This window comes from Salmo trutta, chromosome 14 (assembly GCF_901001165.1).
Source record: "Salmo trutta chromosome 14, fSalTru1.1, whole genome shotgun sequence".
Lineage (NCBI taxonomy): Eukaryota > Metazoa > Chordata > Actinopteri > Salmoniformes > Salmonidae > Salmo > Salmo trutta.
Genome location: NC_042970.1, coordinates 58738577 through 58761489, shown reverse-complemented (window position 1 = coordinate 58761489; position 22913 = coordinate 58738577). Strand labels below are relative to the sequence as shown.

The window sequence follows — 22913 nt, the reverse complement described above, 5'->3', positions numbered from 1 at the left end:
ATTTGACTGTAGGGTGTCGGCAAATATAATTTAATGTTTACCCTATTCATCTATGTCGAAGCTACTTATACGTTTCCCCTTTCATCTGTGTCTGGTGTTAGCTAGATACTGGCTAGCTAGGTCTTCAACCAACTTGGAAACCTCTGATGCCGTTGTCAAGTCAACACATCCGTCAGTGCTGATATGAACCGCATCATTAGAGGCATGCCTAATGGGAGATATATACAAAAAAATTATATAATTGATGCAATTTTAATGTTGTTTATGTGGCTTTGTGTATGACCAAATTTGCTTGAGATTATTTTACTGCAACACTGCTCAGAATGACTGTTCAGGACTACAACAATATTTTGAAGATAAATACACAATGCAGAGGATGAGAGGTCAAAACAGTAAAAGAAGATGAGAGAGTACTAACGATCAATAGGGAATTATTAATGAAAATAGTTGATTTTCAGTTCAACATCTGTTTATAATCAGTCATCGGACTGTACATTGAGTCTGGAGCAGGATACTTGTTATTTGGCCATTGGCCCAGTTGTACTGCAAGGACTTCTGATTGGTCAACCACAGGCTATGGTTGGGGGGGGGGGTTATAAATTACATCCTGTTGCTTTGTTCTGTGGAGAAAAACTGAGGACAGGGAAGACTGAACATCTACTTCTCAGCATAACATCTATAATTTGTCCTCAAATAAATATATTTTTCTCTCCCTGATTTGCTTTGGGTTCTGTGTTATTTAAGAATAACATCAACTGCTAACAGGACCTTTAAGCAGTCTCACAAAGAATGGCATAGGACTGTTGTAATAACACTAAACAGCAATTGTATTGTAACTTTTTTTCATTCACCCTAAAAAGGTGAAGTCTTAGAAAGACTTTTGTATGTAGCTGTCTGAAAAATAATATGGGTAGACAATTACACTAATTGGAAGACAAAGACGAATAGAAAGACAAAGATAATCACTCAGTACCTCATTTAATTCACTTTTTAAACCATTGTTTTTTTTTACATACATTGACATAATCACCATGGCTTTGATGAATACTTGATTCAGTCAATTGGGAGTGGATGTGTTTAAGATAACAGTTTGTTAGACTCAGAGGCGTCATGCCCTCAGATTGAAAAAATATATATAAATAATACAAAAAAATGTTTATTTTTTGTAGTTGTTGTTTCTCTGTAATGCTACCAGCCACCTAGCAATTTTATGAAGTTGGCTTTAGCTAGCCCAGATAGTTATGAGATTGGGAACCTAATCATTTCGGGCTATCAATCAAGTTAGAATAGCTAGCTTGTCTAACTATCTTAGCTGGCATGCCTCCTGGCAAGGTTGGTCGACATTAGAAAAGCAAGCAATTTCTAAATGTACTGAATAAGACTCACATTTCTTTCAATCTTTTACCCAGATTTATGCAGAGAAGTATATTTAGTTTCTTTAAAAAAATAACCACCAGTCAGGAGGATACAGACTACTCAAGAGGTATGCTTAGATATGCAATTAAGAATTAAGCATAATGATAATGGCTTTGGTTTGCAGGAAAAAGCTGTTTCAGGTGTTTGAAAAATACAACATCAACTTCTCAAATTCTCCACCCTCCAGTCATCCTCACGTACTTTGTGCCCCTCAGAATTTTGGGGTGCCTGCATGACGCCTCTAGTTACAGTGATGGAATGACAAGTGGCAACACCTGTCAAACACTCCCCCGTGTTTGTTTGACCTTCTGTTTCCAAAACCAAGTTAGGGCTAGATTCAATCCGTAACGCAGAAGATCCGAGTTATAGCTTGATTGAAATTTAAAGGCAATGTTGCCGTGTACGTGGAGGCTGCATTCATGGTAAGCGCTGCATATGTCAGCTCAATCAGAAATTACCTTTACATTTTAACGCAGATCTTCCGTGATACTTCCACAACATGGATTGAATCCAGCCCTTAGACAAAACTGGATGAATGATTGTTAATCAGTTGGCAAGTAAAGCTACCTGCCAGGCAAACATGTCTGTTCAACATACGGTTTTGGTACAAGATAAATGTGTGTTTCAATGAGACAAAAACGAATGAATGAATTAGAAATTTAACCAACTAGACATGTTGATGTAGGTTGAGTAATGAAGAAACTATGTTGACTCAATCAAATTCTGCCTGGAGGGTAGCAACTTCAGATGATGGCAAGTATCCATGGCCAGTAGACATTGTACAGGTGTAAACAGAACAGACTATTTGGTTGCGCAGTTCTATGAAAATAAACCACTTTGGGGGGACTTCTTGGCGCACTACACCCCCCATCACTTACTTGTTCTATTTCATTTTGAAAACATAGTTTTGTCATAAATGTATTACTGGTCACCACATAGATTTGGAATGTCTGAATAAATTCATGCTTTTTACATTACTATATAAATATTGAATAACCTGGACATATTACAAAAACTATGCTCTACAATGCAGACAACTGTACCAAAGTTAATCTAAAACACACACGCACACGCACGACAATATCACATTGATAGCCAAATCATTTTCTAATCAATTCAACATCAGGGTTGTGTTCATTCAGCACCAAATTGAAGAAAGCCGACTGAAACTTGGAGGGACTACCTGCACTGGTCCAATAAAAAACAATTGTTTGTTTTCCGTTGCATAGCGGTGTTTCCTCATGAACACAACCCAGCTCAAAGTTGTGTCAGGCCAGTGTGTATGTCAGCAAGAATGGCATGGACATAAAAATGAAGGTAGACAGAAAAGCAGAAAAGGTTGGATCCCATAGTCATTTTCACACAGTGGGTCTCATTTATCAATCGAGTGCAGCACAAATTTGTGTTTAGGCTAATAATGTATATTGTTTCACGAACATTTCACAGTTTCCAGAAACATTTTTACGCTCAGTTAGTTTTTTGGTGCACACAAATACCCCCCTTACAGAAAAAACACGACTTCACATGTAGATAGATATGTGACATTTCTCATGTGAAAATGTGTGTTTTTGGAACACGTCACATGATCACATTTACACATCTGATCACATGAAAATGTGTTTTTAGGACACGTGTTTTTCCGCAATGGCCTTTTCAGAGAACTAGAACTCGTTATTAAGTAGACCAAAATAAATTACAACATTTAAGTTCCTAACCACTGACAGTACCATGTATGCATTTGGACAGTAATAATTCAAATATGTATTTAATAAAATAAACTTGTCATCTCATAATCAAAAAATTATTCACTTGCTGTTTTTCAATGATGCTTGTCCTTGACTCACATTCTCCCTTCAAATAGATTAAGGTATTTATGCATGTTTGATAAGCATGGGTTTTACAAATTAGTTTTCTAAACAGCAAATACACAACATTTCTGTCCATGTGAAGATTGAGGCCCACTGACTGCTTTTCTGATTGGCATATTGCATACTAAACATATTCTTAGGAAATAAAGGATGGCATTCAATCCAATGCGCATTATAGAGCAGTGCAGCCGACAATGCATCTTTTAAGGCAATGTCCCAGTCATTTGCGGAGAGCGCATTCATGGTAAACGCTGCCGATGTCGGCTAAAGAGTGTGTTGCTCTATAACACACCTTATATTGAATCCCGGCCAAAGTCGATACAATAACAAAAACAAAGTGCACATTGAAAATTGTACAATAAACTTTATCACAGTACTAAAAAGGGTATTTCAACTAAAAATGATAGTTGGATTAAATGCTGTTTATTTACAATGGTATGGTTATTTTGGACAATTCACCATGGATATAGGAACATGTTAATTGGCAGGAATGGCCACTTAATGGTATCTTTAGGGGGCACAATGTCAAGTCATGACTTTTAGTTAAAGTTCCCCTTTAATGCCTTGTATGGCTCCTGAGTTCCATGCATTTGGATATATTTTAAGAGGAAAAGCTGCAAGTAAGAGTATAATAGGTTTTGGTCAATGTACAAGAATAATAAGAAAAAAAACAGACATAACATATCAATACGACTAACTTTATAAAAGCCCTATGACTACATGTTCTATAGCACCAGAACTGTATAAAAAATGTCAAGTGATCATTTGAGAATCATTTCTTAAAGGCACTTAAACATCATGCATTAATGGCTGAAGAACGTGTTTGTATAACAAATTGACTTGACCATGGTTCTTGCCATTTCATGTGTTAAGCATGGGAAAAAAAGTTGAACAAAAATAAGGGTGGTACAACACCATTTGACCCTCTGAAATATGTCCTCTTGAATGTTGTGCCTTACATTACTCTCAGTGAATACGCCTAATATGTTTTACAGTATACTTGTAACCTATATTTTTCATTTCCAAAATATCACACTGTCGATGAAACAGATTCTCATCGCATTTCTGAAACTTGCTCTGTATCACTGAGATTTGTCTCTGTAATAAAAAGTGTTTACACTAATTATTATCATTATCAATACCGTATACTTATTTGCACAAACAAATAAATCAATTGTCACAATCACAATTCATAATTCCCAAAACTTCAAGTGTAATACGGGAATTCACAAACTGAATTATATTCATAACATATTAAGTACTGTATCCCCTGAGACATTGCCATGTACCACCAGATGACAATCAATCAGTCAACGTTTAGAGAACTGTATGTTCTATCACAATAGCAATGTTGTTTTCTTGATTCCAGGTTAGAGCTAATTTGCATTGGTCAAGGTCATTATTAGTTCACAAATGTGTAAATGCAGCATTTCAGGCATGCAGCAGCTCAGATTGAGGCGTCCGGATCCTTTCTTTGCATCTGAAGAGATCCAGTGAGAATTGGTGACACTTAATCACAGGCATTTCCATACAAACAAACTGTGTGTGAGAAACAAAAGTAATATTAGTAATAATTATTTTTGAATCTCATCATTTTATATTACATTCCTTTTATTCGGTTCAATCGGCGTAAATAGTTAAGCCATCCATTTTAGTGTGTAATATTGGTTCCCTGAAGGAGGGGAATGGAACATAACACCAGGGTCGAGTTCGTTAGGGAAGTTTTGCAACAGAAAATTGGTACCTATTGAACACTACCCAGATAGTTCCACTAGTATAGCCCTGTCCTCATTGCTCGTTATGGAGAGTCTAAACTTATTGTGCCACGTCCTTATATCCATTGGGAAACTTTTTGTTACATCTGACATCTGTGGGATATCTCATACTTAAAGTTGTCTCATTCCCCTCCCTCAGGGAACAATGGTTTCATACATATAATTATTTTTTATTTTACTTACCTGCAGTCATTGCCTCCTGCACTGATCACATATTTGTCATCGTAGGAGAAACGAATATTTGTCACATGAGCCGAGTGGCCGAAGTAGCGCTTGTGTTTGGCCTATGAAAAGATAGATGTTTAATAGTTATATTATTATAAGTAGAATAATTAGTATTTCAACTGCAGAAAATATACAAATTCACATTCTCAAGTCAAGACTATGGGGTTTATTTTATAATATCAATAAAATGGGTGTACATTGGTAGTCACACGGAAAATGCTTACAAATTTTTCTATGCATGGAAAGTCAAATAGCTTGACGAGGCCAAAGTCATCCCCGGTGACTACATTGAGGCCGGCATGAGAGACGCAAGCACAATTGACGTCAGCTTTTTCAGCATTTCGCGGCCACACCCCCAGCACCTCATCTCCTAGTACACTGTGAAAGCAAGCAGAGTGGTTGTTTACTGTAAAAACGTAACGTTAATTGAAAAAAATATATGGCATAATATTGGGTGTGGTCTGTACATGTTGAATACTGTCATTATATATTTATTATAATGATCGAAGTTGAGTCATCAAATGGAATAATGTGTATCATCAGTGTACTTAACTGATAATGACTTTGGGCACAAATCAATATAATACATATCAGACCCAAAACCAAAACTCATGTGCGCTGGTCAGCTAAATGTTAACGGTCCATCATGACAGACTAATAAAATACAGCAGTAGAAAAGTTTCAATTTTAGAGTGTCAAGCAGCTAGCAAGAAACCCGTACCCGGCTCCACGAGGGGGCAAAAGGGGGCTTAGCCCCCTCAGTTGAAATTTGTGCCCCATCAGTTTAAGTTCGATGTCCCCATATAAAAATAGCAAAACACTTCAAATGATTGAGTGACAGGTTGCCGCAAAATCTGTATCTCCGCTGCGCTGTGTCAGCACAATGAACAGAGCACGCTGCAGTGTGTGTAGGCGTGTGCGGGCTTTAGAAAGCCACTGGGGAGCAGGGTTTCCGTTAGCTGGTAAATGCTGTCTTTTTGGCCGACAAAATAAATGAAAAGCCGATAAATACAATTGTAGCCAGCCAAGTTGGCCGGGGATGCCCTGGTGCTGAGGAGAGAGAGAAAGGAGGCCTTTTTCATTGAAATTAAACAACATTTAGAGATTATGCCTATAGTGAAAAGCCTACAAAAGCAGGGCTCCAGACTGCGACCATAGGTCTCATTGGACAGTAGGCTACAACTGCAAAGTTTATTGGGACATTAAATGTACTGTTAGATAAATACATGGCTACTATGAGTGGTTTTATCTTTAGAGTTTAGTTATCGAGCTCATGTGTTTTGAGTTTTCATACTCAGGTGGTGAATTGGCCCCAAATAAATTAGGCTATGATATTAGAGTACATAAAGATGCATGCAAATTCATTTTTACTGAACCCCCCAAAAATGTGAAAATTCAGGAAGACTATTTTAAAAGTAATAATATAACATCAAAAGCATAATTGTCTACGCAAAATGCATGACAATTACTGGATTAGGTTGCACATTAAAATATTTTGAATCAAAACATCACAAAATTATGAAATAACGTATTTTTTCAATGCCATCTCAGCAGTCTATTACATTTTTTTGTAAATCACTGTGTATTACTTTATAAGATGATAAGCGTACTAAGTTTTTCTAATGCGTTTTGCCTGAAAATAAATTGGTGCGACCAAATCATGGGCTGGTGCCACCAATTGAAAAACTAGGGGAAATGGTTAATCTGGAGCCCTGCTACAAGAGTTTTAATATTGTAGTGGACTCGCTATTCCGGTAGGATGCAATTTTGGAACATTAATTTATAAATGTTTTCGTATTTATAAACGTTTTATCATTATTGTATATCATTGTTATTATTGTAGGCCTATTTATTAATCCAAACCAGTTTTTTTATATGCAAAATGTGTTTGGTTTTATTTTGTTAAATTAAGTTCGATCTGTCTATTTAATTGTGTGCGCTGTATTTAGTTGAAGATTATGTAGGCCTGTCATAAAATAAATATCATTAGCCTATTTCTGTCATTTGTTGGGTACGTTAGACACTAGCCTTTCTTGGAAATTGCTGCAATATTGTCACGTCCTGACCATAGTAAGATGTTATTTTCTATGGTAGAGTAGGTCAGGGCGTGACAGGGGGTGTTTTGTGTTTTTCTATGTTTTGTATATCTATGTTTAGGTTCTAGTTTTTCTATTTCTATGTTGTTTTTTGGACCGATCTCCAATTAGAGGCAGCTGGTGCTCGTTGTCTCTAATTGGAGATCATACTTAAGTAGGGGTTTTTCCCACCTGTGGTTGTGGGTAGTTGTCTTCTGTTTAGTCTTCTGTGCATGATAGAACTGTTGGCTGTTATTTTGTCTTTAGTGTTCTGAGTTAAAATACATTTCATCATGAGCACTCAACACGTTGCGCTTTGGTACCCTCTCTACGACAGCCGTTACAAATATAGCCTGTTCAAAACTTTTGTGAAGATTTAAACCAGTTCACAAGTAGGTTTTATTCATTCTGTTGAGCCCTTTTCTTTGGCCAAATTAAGTTCCAACTGTAATGTTGGGTTTGCTGCAATATAATATCCTGCTCGTCTTTCCCTAGAAACAATGGCTTGAATTACTTTTGATATTACTCTTATAAAGTTTAGAAACATTTGCGAAGGTTTGGTGTGGCTATTAGCCTAATATACTGCAGGCATATGGTACGAAGGCAGTGCGCACAGGCTCTTTAAATGACCGACAGCTGAACTGAGGTGTGGATTAATGTTTTAGGCCTACCAGAGTTGCTGCTATAATCGAACAATATAATGCTTATTTGAATAGAAAATGTACGAATTAGCCTCCTTCTGTAAGCCTATATCTGTATAGCAGACAAGAATAAGAAATGAATGTCGGTGTCGTAGCATGCCGCCGCCTCCCCCACTCCCTCTGATTCTCTTTGTGTAATTTTTACCCCTTTTTTTTCTCCCCAATTTCGTGATATCCAATTACGATCTTGTCTCTTCGCTGCAACTCCTCAACAAGCTCGGGAGAGGCGAAGGTCTAGTCATGCGTCCCCTGAAACATGACCCCCCCAAGCCGTGCTTCTTAACACCCGCTCCCTTAACCTGGAAGCCAGCTACACCCATGTATCAGAGGAAATACCATTCAGCTGACGACCGGAAGTCAGCCTGCAGGCACCCGGCCCGCCACAAGGAGTCACTAGAGCACGATGAGCCAAGTAAAGCCCCCCCCCCCCCCGGCCAAACCTTCCCCTAACCCGGAAAACGCTGGGCCAATTGTGCAACGCCCCCCCGGCCAAACCCTCCCCTAACCCGGACAACGCTGGGCCAATTGTGCAATGCCCCCCCCCCCGGCCAAACCCTCCCCTAACCCGGACAATGCTGGGCCAATTGTGCAACGCCCTAAGGGACTCCCGGTCACAGCCGGTTGTGACCTAGCCTGGGATCGAACCCCTTAGACCGCTGTGCCACCGGAGAGGCCATTCTCTTTTTCAATATTAACACTTTCGCCAATAGGCCCGATGCATGCAATGCCCTGATGTATTTAGTGCTCAAATCTATGACAGCTGAACCATGAGGTGGACAATTATTGTTTTAGGAAAGTAAAAAACAATAGGCTATAAAGTTTTTCATATGCTACATTTCGAAACACAATGAAGTGTTTTTGTAATTACTTATAGGCTGTTTTTAAGGACACTGTGGCTCTTCAGAAAAGGTAAGAAAACAATGTTGCTTTTTTTTAATCAAATCTTGCTTTAGTTTGTAGGGTGCTGTACATGGTGCTGATAAAGCGCAGAAGAGATTTTCGCACCAACCTGTCACTTCTTGGTCAAAAGCATTTGAACTTAATTTTATTGTTGTATACCGTGATATAAGCAGAATTCAATCATTTCAATGCAAGGACCTAAAAAAATGGTGCCCCAACGCCGATTTCAACTGCCCCGTAGTCATTGTATCCTGGCGCCAGTCTGAAGAACACATTTTTAGTTCCCTGAACATTGTGGGAAAAGTAATTTTTCAAATCACCAAATGAGAACCTTTAGGGAATGTTACAGGAACGTTCTGTGCAAGCTGTTTTAGAACATAAATATGAACAGATTACAACTGTAATATACCTGTTTTAGTTCTTGAAGCATCTTACCTTGTCCAGGTGGCCCAAGTGATCCTTTCAATAACAGATTGCTCAGCTACCATCTTTCCTGATGGAACCTCATGGACCTGCCGACTGTACGTACCTGTGGACACCTGTAATGACATCCCACACAATTCTGCTATGGTGAGATGAAGAGGGGTTGTAACAATGGATAACGTAATAACACAGGTTAATGTAATAACTTTCAGTAATATAACTTTTTCATTAATAATGAAATTAAACCAGTTAAAAGGGGCAATCTGGGATTGACACATCCATTTTGGGACTTAAAAATTAAAGATGTCCAGCCATTGATTCTTGAAGAATATAAATGTCTCATGAGCTTAGTTCAACAGTCTTACTCCAACACAACCCAAAATATAAGCTTGTTTCACTCCACTGTTGGTAAACAATGTAATTGTAATGAAACACAGTAAAGGCTTTAGCTATCGTTTTGATCTCCTAGATGGCCCATCCTTGCATCCATAGCTCCGTCTATGAATTTGAGAGTGGTTACATTTCTCAAGCCCCATCCTTCCGCTGTTTACTAAGAAAGTGGCGGGTTACTGCTTTATTGTTGTTTGAAACGCAGATTGCCTCTTTAATAACTTGCCAGAAAACATAATAAAGCTGTTGAATGGATAACTTAACTTTTCAGGTGAGTAAAACATTTATTACCACATAATTCAATTAACTCCATGCTAGGTACAGTGCATTCTGAAAGTATGCAGACTCCTTGATTTTTTCCCATATTTTGTTACGTTACAGCCTTATTCTAAAATTGATTAACTTGTTTTTTTTCCATCAATCTACACACAATACCTCATAAATGACAAAGCAAAAACAAGTTTTTAAAATGTTTGCTAAGTTATACAAAAATATACTGCTCAAAAAAATAAAGGGAACACTTAAACAACACAATGTAACTCCAAGTCAATCACACTTCTGTGAAATCAAACTGTCCACTTAGGAAGCAACACTGATTGACAATACATTTGACATGCTGTTGTGCAAATGGAATAGACAACAGGCGGAAATTATAGGCAATTAGCAAGACACCCCCCATAAAGGAGTGGTTCTGCAGGTGGGGACCACAGACCACTTCTCAGTTCCTATGCTTCCTGGCTGATGTTTTGGTCACTTTTGAATGCTGGCGGTGCTTTCACTCTAGTGGTAGCATGAGACGGAGTCTACAACCCACACAAGTGGCTCAGGTAGTGCAGCTCATCCAGGATGGCACATCAATGCGAGCTGTGGCAAGATGGTTTGCTGTGTCTGTCAGCGTAGTGTCCAGAGCATGGAGGTGCTACCAGGAGACAGGCCAGTACATCAGGAGACGTGGAGGAGGCCGTAGGAGGGCAACAACCCAGCAGCAGGACCGCTACCTCTGCCTTTGTGCAAGGAAGAGCAGAAGCACTGTCAGAGCCCTGCAAAATGACCTCCAGCAGGCCACAAATGTGCATGTGTCTGCTCAAACGGTCAGAAACAGACTCCATGAGGGTGGTATGAGGGGCCCGACGTCCACAGGTGGGGGTTGTGCTTTCAACCCAACACCGTGCAGGACGTTTGGCATTTGCCAGAGAACACCAAGATTGGCAAATTCGCCACTGGTGCCCTGTGCTCTTCACAGATGAAAGCAGGTTCACACTGAGCACAAGACAGACATGACAGAGTCTGGAGACGCCGTGGAGAACATTCTGCTGCCTGCAACATCCTCCAGCATGACCGGTTTGGCGGTGGGTCAGTCATGGTGTGGGGTGGCATTTCTTTGGGGGGCCGCACAGCCCTCCATGTGCTCACCAGAGGTAGCCTGACTGCCATTAGGTACTGAGATGAGATCCTCAGACCCCTTGTGAGACCATATGCTGGTGCGGTTGGCCCTGGGTTCCTCCTAATGCAAGACAATGCTAGACCTCATGTGGCTGGAGTGTGTCAGCAGTTCCTGCAAGAGGAAGGCATTGATGCTATGGACTGGCCCGCCCGTTCCCCAGACCTGAATCCAATTGAGCACATCTGGGACATCATGTCTCGCTCCATCCACCAACGCCACGTTGCACCACAGACTGTCCAGGAGTTGGCGGATGCTTTAGTCCAGGTCTGGGAGGAGATCCCTCAGGAGACCATCCGCCACCGCATCAGGAGCATGCCCAGGCGTTGTAGGGAGGTCATACAGGCACGTGGAGGCCACACACACTACTGAGCCTCATTTTGACTTGTTTTAAGGACATTACATCAAAGTTGGATCAGCCTGTAGTGTGGTTTTCCACTTTAATTTTGAGTGTGACTCCAAATCCAGAACTCCATGGGTTGATAAATTGGATTTCCATTGATTATTTTTGTGTGATTTTGTTGTCAGCACATTCAACTATGTAAAGGAAAAAGTATTTAATAAGATTATTTCATTCATTCAGATCTAGGATGTGTTTTTTTAGTGTTCCCTTAATTTTTTTGAGCAGTGTATATAAAATTGAGACCCTTTACTGAGTACTTTTTTGAAGCACCTTTGGCAGTGATTCCAGCCTCGAGTCTTCTTGGGTATGATGCTACAAGCTTGGCACACCTGTGTTTGGAGAGTTTCTCCCATTCTTCTCTGCAGATCCTCTCAAGCTCTGTCAGGTTGGATAGGGAGTGTCGCTGCACAAATATTTTCAGGTCTCTCCAGAGACGTTTAATCAGGTTGAAGTCCGGGCTCTGGCTGGGCCACTGCTGCGCTGTCTTGGCTGTGTGCTTAGGGTCATGATCAGGTCTGAGGTCCTGATCACTCTGGCAGGTTTTCATCAAAGATCTCTCTGTACTTTGCTCTGTTCATCTTTGCCTCAATCCTGACTAGTCTCCCCGTTCCTGCAGCTGAAAAACATCCCCATAGCAGGATGCTGCCACCACCATGCTTCACAGTAGGGATGGTGCCAGGGTTCCTCCAGATGTGACGCTTGGCATTCAGGCCAAAAAAGTTCAATCTTGGTTTCATCAGACCAGAGAATCTTGTTTCACAGTCCGAGTCCTTTAGGTGACTTTTGGCAAACTCCAAGCGGGCTGTCATGTGCATTTTACTGAGGATTGGCTTACATCTGGCCACTACCATAAAGGCCTGGTTGGTGGAGTGCTGCAGAGATGGTTGTCCTTCTGGAAGGTTGTCCCATCTCCACAGAGGAACTGGAGCTCTGTCAGATTGACCATTGGGTTCTTGGTCACCTCTCTGACCAAAGCCAGCTCTAGGAAGAGTCTTAGTGGTTCCAAACTTGGGGACCTGGGGCCTCCCGAGTGGCACAGCAGCTGTGACCGGGAGACCCACGAGGCGGCGCACAATTGGCCTAGCGTCTTCCGGGTTAGGGGAGGGTCTAACCGGCTGGGATTTCCTTGTCCCATTGCGCTCTAGTGACTCCTTGTGGCAGGCCGGGCGCCCACAATCGGACCTGCGGCTGGCTTCCAGGTTAAGTGAGCAGTGTGTCAAGAAGCAGTGCGGCTTGACAGGGTAGTGTTTCGGAGGACGCATGGCTCTCCACCTTCGCCTGTCCCAAGTCCGTAGGGGAGTTGCTGCGATGGGACAAGAATGTAACTACCAATTGGTAAAAAAAAAAATCATATCCCAATGCCCCAGCGCAGTGATTGTGGACATCGCCCTGTGTAGGGTGCTGTCTTTCGGATGGGACGTTAAACAGGTGCCCTGACTCTCTGTGGTCACTAAAGATCCATGGCACTTATCGTAAGAGTAGGGGTGTTATCCCCGGTGTCCTAGCTAAATTCCCAATCTGGCCTTCATACCATCATGGCCACCTAATCATCCCCAGTTTACAATTGGCTCATTCATCTCCCTGTAACTATTCCCCAGGTCGTTGCTGTACCAGGCAACTTACCTGGTAAAATAAGGTTAAAAATAAAAATGTGGTACCCTTCCCCAGATCTGTGCCTCAACACAATACTGTCTCAGAGCTCTACAGACAATTCCTTCGATCTCATGGCTTGGCTTTCGCTCTGATATGCACTGTCAACTGTGGGACATTATATAGACAGGTATGTGCCTTTCCAAATCATGTCCAATCAATTGAATTTAGCACAGGTGGACTCCAATGAAGTTGTAGAAACATCTCAAGGATGATCAATGGAAACAGGATGCAACTGAGCTCAATTTTGAGTCTTATAGCAAAGGGTCTGAATACTTATGTAAAGTATCATTTTTTTTTTTTTGTAAATAGATTTGCATAATTTCTAAACCTTTTTCGCTTTGTCATTATGGGGTATTGGGTGTAGATTGCTGACGATTAAAAAATATATATATATTTTTTAGAATAAGGCTGTAACGTAACAAAATGTGGAAAAAGTCAAGGGTTCTGAATACTTTCCAAAGGCACTGTACATGTTTCATTTTATTTTTTATTTCACCTTTATTTAACCAGGTAGGCCAGTTGAGAACAAGTTCTCAATTACAACTGCGACCTGGCCAAGATGAAGCAAAGCAGTGCAACAAAAACAACCACTCAGAGTTACACATGGGATAAACAAACGTACAGTCAATAACACAATAGAACATCTGTATACAGTGTGTGCAAATGTAGTAAGGAGGTAAGGCAATAAATAGGCCATAGTGGCGAAGTAATTACAATTTAGCAATTAACAGTGGAGTGACAGATGTGCAGATGAGGATGTGCAAGTAGAAATACTGGTGTGCAAAAGAGCAGAAAAAACAAATATGGGGATGAGGTAGGTAGTAGGTTGGATGGGCTATTTACAGATGGGCTGTGTACAGCTGCAGCGATCGGTAAGCTGCTCTGACAGCCAATGCTTGAAGTTAGTGAGGGAGATATGTCTCCAACTTCAGTGATTTTTGAAATTCGTTCCAGTCATTGACAGCAGAGAACTGGAAGGAAAGGCGGCCAAAGGAGGTGTTGGCTTTGGGGATGACCAGTTAAATATACCTGCTGGAGCACGTGCTACGGGTGGGTGTTGCTATGCTAGCAAAGACTTATAGATCACCTGGAGCCAGTGGGTTTGGCGGCGAATATATGTAGTGAGGACCAGCCAACGAGAGCATACTACCCGCAATGGTGGGTAGTATATGGGGCTTTGGTGACAAAACGGATGGCACTGTGATACACTGCATCCAATTTGCTGAGTAGAGTGTTGGAGGCTATTTTGTAAATTACATTGCCGAAGTCAAGGATAGGCAGGATAGTCAGTTTTACAAGGGTATGTTTAGCAGCATGAGTGAAGGAGGCTTTGTTGTGAAGTAGGAAGCCGATTCTAGATGCTTAATGTGAGTCTTGAAGGAGAGTTTAGTCTAGCCAGACACCTAGAATATGTGGACAACTATAAATACCTAAGTCAGAACCGTCCAGAGTAGTGATGCTAGTCGGAAGGGCGGGTGTGGGCAGCAATCGGTTGAAGAGTATGCATTTAGTTTTACTAGCATTTTAAGAGCAGTTGGAGGTCACGGAAGGAGTGTTGTATGGCATCGAAGCTTGTTTGGAGGTTTGTTAACACAGTGTCCAAAGAAGGGCCAGATGTATACAGTATGGTGTCGTCTGTGTAGAGGTGGATCAAAGAATCACCCGCAGCAAGAGCCACATCTTTGATATATACAGAGGAAAGAGTTGGCCCGAGAATTGAACCCTGTGACACCCCCATAGAGACTACCAGAGGTCCGGAAAACAGCTCCTCCGATTTGACACACTGAACTCTGAGAAGTAGTTAGGGAACCAGGCGAGGCAGTCATTAGAGAAACCAAGGCTGTTGAGTCTGCCGATAAGAATACGGTGATTAACAGAGTCAAAAGCCTTGGCCAGGTCGATGAAGACGGCTGCACAGTACTGTTTTTTATCGATGGTGGTTATGATATCATTTAGGACCTTGAGCGTGGCTGAGGTACACCCGTGACCAGCTCGGAAACCAGATTGCATAGTGGAGAAGGTACGGTGGGATTTGAGATGGTCGGTGATCTGTTTGTTCACTTGGCTTTCGAAGACTTTAGAAAGGCAGGGCAGGATGGATATAGGTCTGTAACAGTTTGGGTCTAGAGTGTCTCTCCCTTTGAAGAGGGGGATGACCATGGCCGCTTTCCAATCTTTTTAGGAATCTCAGACGATAGGAAAGAAAGGTTGAACAGACTAGTAATAGTAATTTGCCAAGAGCCACCTCTCAGTTTATAACAACTAATGTGAGGGGTCCCAGTGCACAGAAACATTGATTGAGGAGTGCTCTTTCCATTTGATCAATTAAGTCTGTATTTTTCCTCTACAAAGATTAAAGCATGAAAATATTATCCAGTCTTACCTCGATGTACTTGCTGTCAGCCGAAAAGTCCATCTGGATGACAAAGCCAGCAATGTCCTTGCAGTAGCCAATACGGTTGAGTGAAGGACCCAGAGTAAGGTCGTAGAAGTCCACCGCGTTGTCCACAGAGCCCACTGCTAGCAGACGGTTGTCTGGGCTGAATCTTTATAACAAAGAATGACCTGATTAATCCCATACTGTATGGGCCAGTTTCCCGGACATAGATTAAGCCTAGTCCTGGACAAAAAAAGCAAGCTCAATGGAAAATCACCAAATGTGCATAAAGAGTGGGAGATTATAAAGTGGGAATCCAAATAAAAAGGCAAACAATGGAGCAAATGCATCCATTGACATTTTCAAATGCAATAAGTACTTGCTTTCTATGATACAGTGCCTTCAGAAAGTATTCACACCCTTTGAATTTTTCCACATTTTGTTGTTGCATCCCAAATTTAAAATTAATTCAATTTATATATTTTTTCTCACTGATCTACACACGAAACCCCATAATGTCAAAGTGGAATTATATTTTTAACAGTAAAAAATGTTCTTAACTTCTTATGGATGGTGGCAGTATTGAGTAGCTTGGGATGACTGACGTGCCCAGAGTACACTGCCTGCTAATCACGCCCAGAAACTAAGATAGGCATATTATTAGTAGATTTGGATAGAAAACACTCTGACATTTCTAGAACTGTTTGAATGATGTCTGTGAGTATAACAGAACCCATATGGCAGGCAAAAACCTGAGAAAAAATCCAAACAGGAAGTGGTTTGTAGTTTTTCAAGTGATTGTCTATCCAAACTACAGTCTCTGTGGGGTCATTTTGCACTTCCCAAGGCTTCCACTAGATGTCAACAGTCTTTAGAACCTTGTTTGAGGCTTCTACTGTGAAGTGGGGATGAATAAGAGCTCATTGAGTGAGAGGACTGCCAGCAGGGCATGAGCCTCAGCCATGCGAGCTCACGTGAGAGGTAGCTCAGTTCCATTGCATTTCTGAAGACAAAGGATTTCTCCGGTTGAAACTTTATTGCGGATTTATGATAAAAACATCCTAAAGATTCATTCTATACACCGTTTGACATGTTTCTACGAACTGTAATAGAAATGTTTGAGTTTTCGTCTGACCTGCGCGTCATGAATGTGGATTTGTGAACTGAAGGCGCGAACAAAAAGGAGGTATTTGGACATAAAGGATGGACTTTATCGAACAAAACAAACATTTATTATGGACCTGGGATTCCTGGGAATGCATTCTGATGAAGATCATCAAAGGTAAGTGAATATTTATAATGCTATTTCTGACTATTGTTGACTCCAACATGGTGGATATATTGTATGGCATGTTTTTGTGTCTGAGCGCAGTACTCAGATTATTGCATGGTGTGCTTTTTCGGTAAAGCTTTTTTGAAATCTGACACAGCAGTTGCATTCAGGAGAGGTTTATCTAAAGTTCCATGCATAACACTTGTATTTTCATCAACATTTGAGTATTTCTGTAAATTGATGTGGCTCTCTGCAAAATCACCGGATGTTTTGGAGGCAAAATATTACTGAACATAACGCGCCAATGTAAACTGAGATTTTTGGATATAAATATGAACTTTATCGAACAAAACATACATGTATTGTATAACATGAAGTCCTATGAGTGTCATCTGATGAAGATCAGCAAAGGTTAGTGATACATTTTATCTCTTTCTGCTTTTTGTGACTCCTCTCTTTGGCTGGAAAATGGCTGTTTTTTTGTGACTAACATAATCATGGTTTGCTTTCGCCGTAAAGCCTTTTTGAAATCAGACACTGTGGCTGGATTAACAAGAAGTAAAGCTTTAAAATGGTGTATAATACTTGTATGTTTGAGGAATTTTAATTATGAGATTTTTGTTTTGAATTTGGCGCCCTGCACTTTCACTGGCTGTTGTCATATCGATCCCGCTAACGGGATTCAAGCCATAAGAAGTTTTAACAAGTCAGACATTAAGTTGCATGGACTCACTCTGTGTTCAATAATGGTGTTTAATATGATTTTTTTAATGACTACCCCATCTCTGTACCCCACACATAAAATTATTTGTAAGGTTAAGCATTGAATTTCATGCACAGATTCAAAAACAAAGACCAGGGAGGTTTTCCATTGCCTCATGAAGAAGGGCACATATTGGTAGACGGGTAAAAAAAAAAAGCAGACATTGAATATACCTTTGAGCATGGTGAAGTTATTAATTACACTTTGGATGGTGTATCAAAACAACTAGTCAGGGGGCTCTAGAGGGTGATGACGTAACAGGTGGCAGCGTGGTAGGCACACTTTGTCCTATGTATTAATCACAAAAAATGAGGATTAGCTGATAACTACAAAACAAAGCATTCTGGATAATATAGAGAATCTGGAACTATATATTGATCAGAATTTTGATATGCTTAAAAAATAAACAGATACATCGAAACAAACAGAAGACCTTCCCTCGAGTTCTGCAAGCGAAACAGGAGGAAAGCCATCGTCTAAAATTCCAAACTTAACATTGGAGAGGGACGTTTTTATAACTGTCTCCATAAGATAGAGCATTGCTTACAAGCATGAGAGAGCAGTTAAAAAAATGGATCTATTGCCTGGGCTCTTGGGGAAGGTTGAGGCCTTAAAAAGAGGAATGGATTACAGTAATAAAATGAAGAACTACAAGTGGAAAATAAGATATTGAAAACTACTGTGCACTGCGGTATGATAATAAAACAATTAAAGCGAATTACTTGATCTAAAGTGCAGAAGTATGAGAAATAATATTGTTATAATGGGAATAAAGGAGGATGTCAACGATGGAAAAAGTCAAGGTGTTCATGAAACGTAATCTCAAGATGACGGACGAACAGGTGGAAACAATTGATTTTCGAAGAGCTCACCATTTTGGTAACAGAGCAGAGAGAAGGCCCCGTCCGATCGTAGCTATTCTAACCCACTAGAAAATGAAAATGTCCTTGTTACAAAAGGGTGGGGAATTGAAGAACACCCCATTCTCTATTAATGAACAATTTCCTCATGAAATAGTGGAGAGACAACGTGCCCTGTACCCCACTTTCAAAAGGCTCAGAGCAGAGAAGCAGAATGTTCGTCTAGTGGTCGATCAATTATATGTAAATAATCAAATGTTCAAGGACTCAAAGATTATAACGTGTCTGAGTGTAGCTACCTCCTGTTGAAGTAGTCCCCTATACATATTTGCACCACAATAAAAATATGGATTCATTGTTTTTTTACAAAAACAAATATTTTGCATGAACAACTTTTTTTGTTTTTATTCATGCATTATGGAACCGTGGACTTAAAATAAGGTTGGATTTATGGTAATGCTGAATGGGTATGATGAACTTATTAATTTTCTATATAGGCTATATGGAACTTTGGACTATATGGACGTAATATCAGGTTTTGATTTCGAGGAAGGCGAGGATGGGTAAGGCTGACCTTTTTTTATTCTTTATGATTTTTTTATGTATTTAATTTGAAGATTGTACATTAGAAATACCAAGGTTGTTTTTTTGTTGTTTATGATGATATGTCCTAATTGTAGAGGTTGGGTATATTATGACTTAAAAGCTGTTATATAGTGCGGCCCTTGTTTGCCGATGTGAATCGGAATGATTAGCTTTTAAGATAAAACATAATCAATATGAAATATATGTATTATAGGGCTCGGATAAAGGATTATATAATTAAAAACCTGCCTAGGGTCTCTATTGGAATAGGCCTATACGATCTTAAAATAATTGGTATTACCCTTTTACATTTAAAAAATAAATCTCAATGTAAAAAATGTAAAGGATGATTATTCTTCCGATACACACCGGCAAATGGATGGATTAGGTATTGTCAACAGGGTTGTTGTCTCTAGTGTGTGTGGGCTGCTTAACATTGGGATAAAGGGATTCAAGTTAACGATAATTGGCTTATGGAAGCACTTCTCTAAGCGAGATATATATATATATATATATTTCTATATAAGCTATTTATGCTACCTTTTATATTCTTGATCCTAATGCTATAGGCCTAGGTGTAAAACAGCCGAGGTGATAGAGCAACAACCCTGGAATAAAAAACGTGTATGGTGGAGAGAGGGTTGGTTTTACAAGTTTACTCGCTCTGGATTGTCAGTACTGTATGTGTTCGTGGCTGTCGTGCCGTGGCTGTGTCGGAATCGATTGTGAGTTGAACTTGAGTATGCCTTCCCATAAGGGAGTGCCCGGGGTTGGCTTGCAGTCGGCTCTGGCACAGCCATGGAACGATACAATAGGATATAATGTGATGAAAACACATTTTTACTTGCAGTCATTAGTGGCTGTTAGAATCTATGTTCCATTTTCCTTCTTCCTTTTATTGTCGGAATACAACAGGATAGAATGAGGACCACATGAAATATGTCTTGCATGTAATGGACATAAAAAAAGGGACTGGTCTTGCGATATATTTACAGTTGAAGTCAGAAGTTTACATACACCTTAGCCAAATACATTTAAACTCAGTTTTTCACAATTCCTGACATTTCATCCTAGTAAAAATTCCCTGTCTTAGGTCAGTTAGGATCACCACTTTATTTTAAGAATGTGAAATGTCAGAATAATAGTAGAGAATGATTTATTTCAGCTTTTATTTCTTTCATCACATTCCCAGTGGGTCAGTTTACATACACTCAATTAGTATTTGGTAGTATTGCCTTTAAATTGTTTAACTTGGGTCAAACGTTTCGGGTAGTCTTCCACAAGCTTCCCACAATAAGTTGGGTGAATTTTGGCCCATTCCTCCTGACAGAGCTGGTGTAACTGAGTCAGGTTTGTAGGCCTCCTTGCTCGCACACACTTTTTCAGTTCTGCCCACCATATTTTCTATGGGATTGAGGTCAGGGCTTTGTAATGGCCACTCCAATACCTTGACTTTGTTGTCCTTAAGCCATTTTTCCACAACTTTGGAAGTATGCTTGGGGTCATTGTCCATTTGGAAGACCCATTTGCGACCAAGCTTTAACTTACTGACTGATTTCTTGAGATGTTGCTTCAATATATTCACACAATTTTCCTCCCTGATGATGCCATTTATTTTGTGAAGTGCACCAGTCCCTCCTGCAGCAAAGCACCCCCACAACATGATGCTGCCACCGCGTGCTTCACGGTTGGGATGGTGGTCTTCAGCTTGCAAGCCTCCCCCTTTTTCCTACAAACATAACAATGGTCATTATGAGCAAACAGTTCTATTTTTATTTCATCCCAGAGGACATTTCTCGAAAAAGCACTATCTTTGTCCCCATGTGCAGTTGCACGCCGTAGTCTAGCTTTTTATGGCGGTTTTGGAGCAGTGGCTTCTTCCTTGCTGAGCAACCTGTCAGGTTATGTCAATATAGGACTCGTTTTACTGTGGATATAGATACCTTTGTACTGGTTTCCACAGCATCTTCACAAGGTCCTTTGCTGTTGTTCTGGGATTGATTTGCACTTTTCGCACCAAAGTACGTTCATCTCTAGGTGACAGAACGCATCTCCTTCCTGAGCGGTATGACGGCTGTGTGGTCAGATGTTAATACTTGCGTACTATTGTTTGTACAGATGAACGTGGTACATTCAGGCGTTTGGAAATTGCTCCCAAGGATGAACCAGACTTGTGGAGGTCTACAATGGTTTTTCTGAGGTCTTCGCTGATTTCTTTTGATTTTCCCATGATGTCAAGCAAAGAGGCACTGAGTTTGAAGGTAGGCTTTGAAATACATCCACAGGTACACCTCCAATAAGCAGGTACACCTCTATAAGCTTCTGATAGGCTAATTGACATCATTTGAGTCAATTGGAGGTGTACCTGTGGATGTATTTCAAAGCCTACCTTCAAACTCAGTGGCTCTTTGCTTGACATCATGGATTTTCTGGAATATTACAAGCTGTTTAAAGGCACAGTCAACTTAGTGTAAAACTTCTGACCCCCTGGAATTGTGATATAGTGAATTATAAGTGAAATAATCTGTCTGTAAACAATTGTTGGAAAAATTACTTGTGACATGCACAACGTAGATGTCCTAACCGACTTCCCAAAACTATAGTTTGTTAACAAGAAAATTGTGGAGTGGTTAAAAAACGAGTTTTAATGACTCCAACCTAAGCGTATTTATTTTTCCCAGACTGTTTTCCATGTTATTTGGTTAGTTCTCTTAGGCATCCTCATAGATAATTATGTTATCATGGAACTGCCCATATTTCCCTCTGGCCAACGCCAATTGGCAGCCAAGGGTTTGCCTTAGGACGCAAAGGTGCGTCATGAGTCAGGGAGATGGTCTGATGGTCTTAGTGACAACAGACCTAGATATGGGGGGAGGTTTTAGTGGGTGGAATATTAGGACAATTGGAGGTTTACAAAGTTACAGTATGCTTAACAGTGCAAATTATTATGGTACAGCTAAAAGGACACTTAATCATCATGGTGCTTTTAATGGTAAGTTTACTAACATTGGTTGTGGTAAGTATAATTGAAACATGGATATCATTATGGTAAGTGGGGAAATAAGTATAGCAAGTTATACTTGTAATGGCCTAGCAGATCATAAAAAAAGAAGATACATTTTTACATGGCTAAAAGAGAAATAATATATCTATTGTTCACAAGAAACTCATTCTACAAATATAGATGGTTGGGTGGAAAAAAGGACGGAGAGGGAAATATATTTTTGTCATGGTCAAAGATACTCAAAATGTGTCACAACTTCCGCCGAAGTTGGTCCCTCTCCTTGTTCGGGCGGCGTTCGGCGGTCGAAGTCACCGACCTTCTAGCCATCGCTGATCCACTTTTCATTTTCCATTGGTTTTGTCTTGTCTTCCATCACACCTGGTTCCAATTCCATCAATTACATGTTGTGTATTTAACCTGTCTGGGCTAGGGGGCAGTATTTTCACGGCCGGATAAAAAACGTACCCGATTTAAACTGGTTACTACTCTTGCCCAGAAATGGGAATATGCATATTATTAGTATATTTTGATAGAAAACACTCTAAAGTTTCTAAAACCATTTGAATGGTGTCTGTGTATAACAGAACTCATATGGCAGGCAAAAACCTGAGAAGATTCCAAGTAGGAAGTGGCCTGTCTGCGATTTTGTAGTTATCCTTTTGCTTGTCTATCGAAACTACAGTATCCGTGGGGTTATGTTGCACTTTCTAAGGCTTCCCTTGTCTCTCTAAAGCCGCCAGAAAGCAGATTAGGGCGTCTCCTGTCTCTGGGCAAAGTATAG

The 22913-nt window shown here is 40.3% G+C and overlaps 1 protein-coding gene across 2 annotated transcripts in view; it reads right to left on the bottom strand.

Annotated features, from left to right (window-relative positions):
• Positions 1-1497: 1497 nt before the first annotated feature.
• The window catches only part of eml6 (EMAP like 6), a 72510-nt gene continuing 51094 nt past the window's right edge, over positions 1498-22913 (bottom strand). For both annotated transcript variants that reach the window (XM_029776535.1, XM_029776536.1), the window contains 5 exons: positions 15654-15816; positions 9396-9499; positions 5509-5662; positions 5243-5343; positions 1498-4823 (listed from right to left, as the gene is read on the bottom strand). In XM_029776535.1, the coding sequence (XP_029632395.1) occupies positions 4799-4823; positions 5243-5343; positions 5509-5662; positions 9396-9499; positions 15654-15816 (547 nt within the window). In that variant the 3' untranslated portion in view covers positions 1498-4798. The remainder of the gene's footprint in view (positions 4824-5242; positions 5344-5508; positions 5663-9395; positions 9500-15653; positions 15817-22913) is intronic.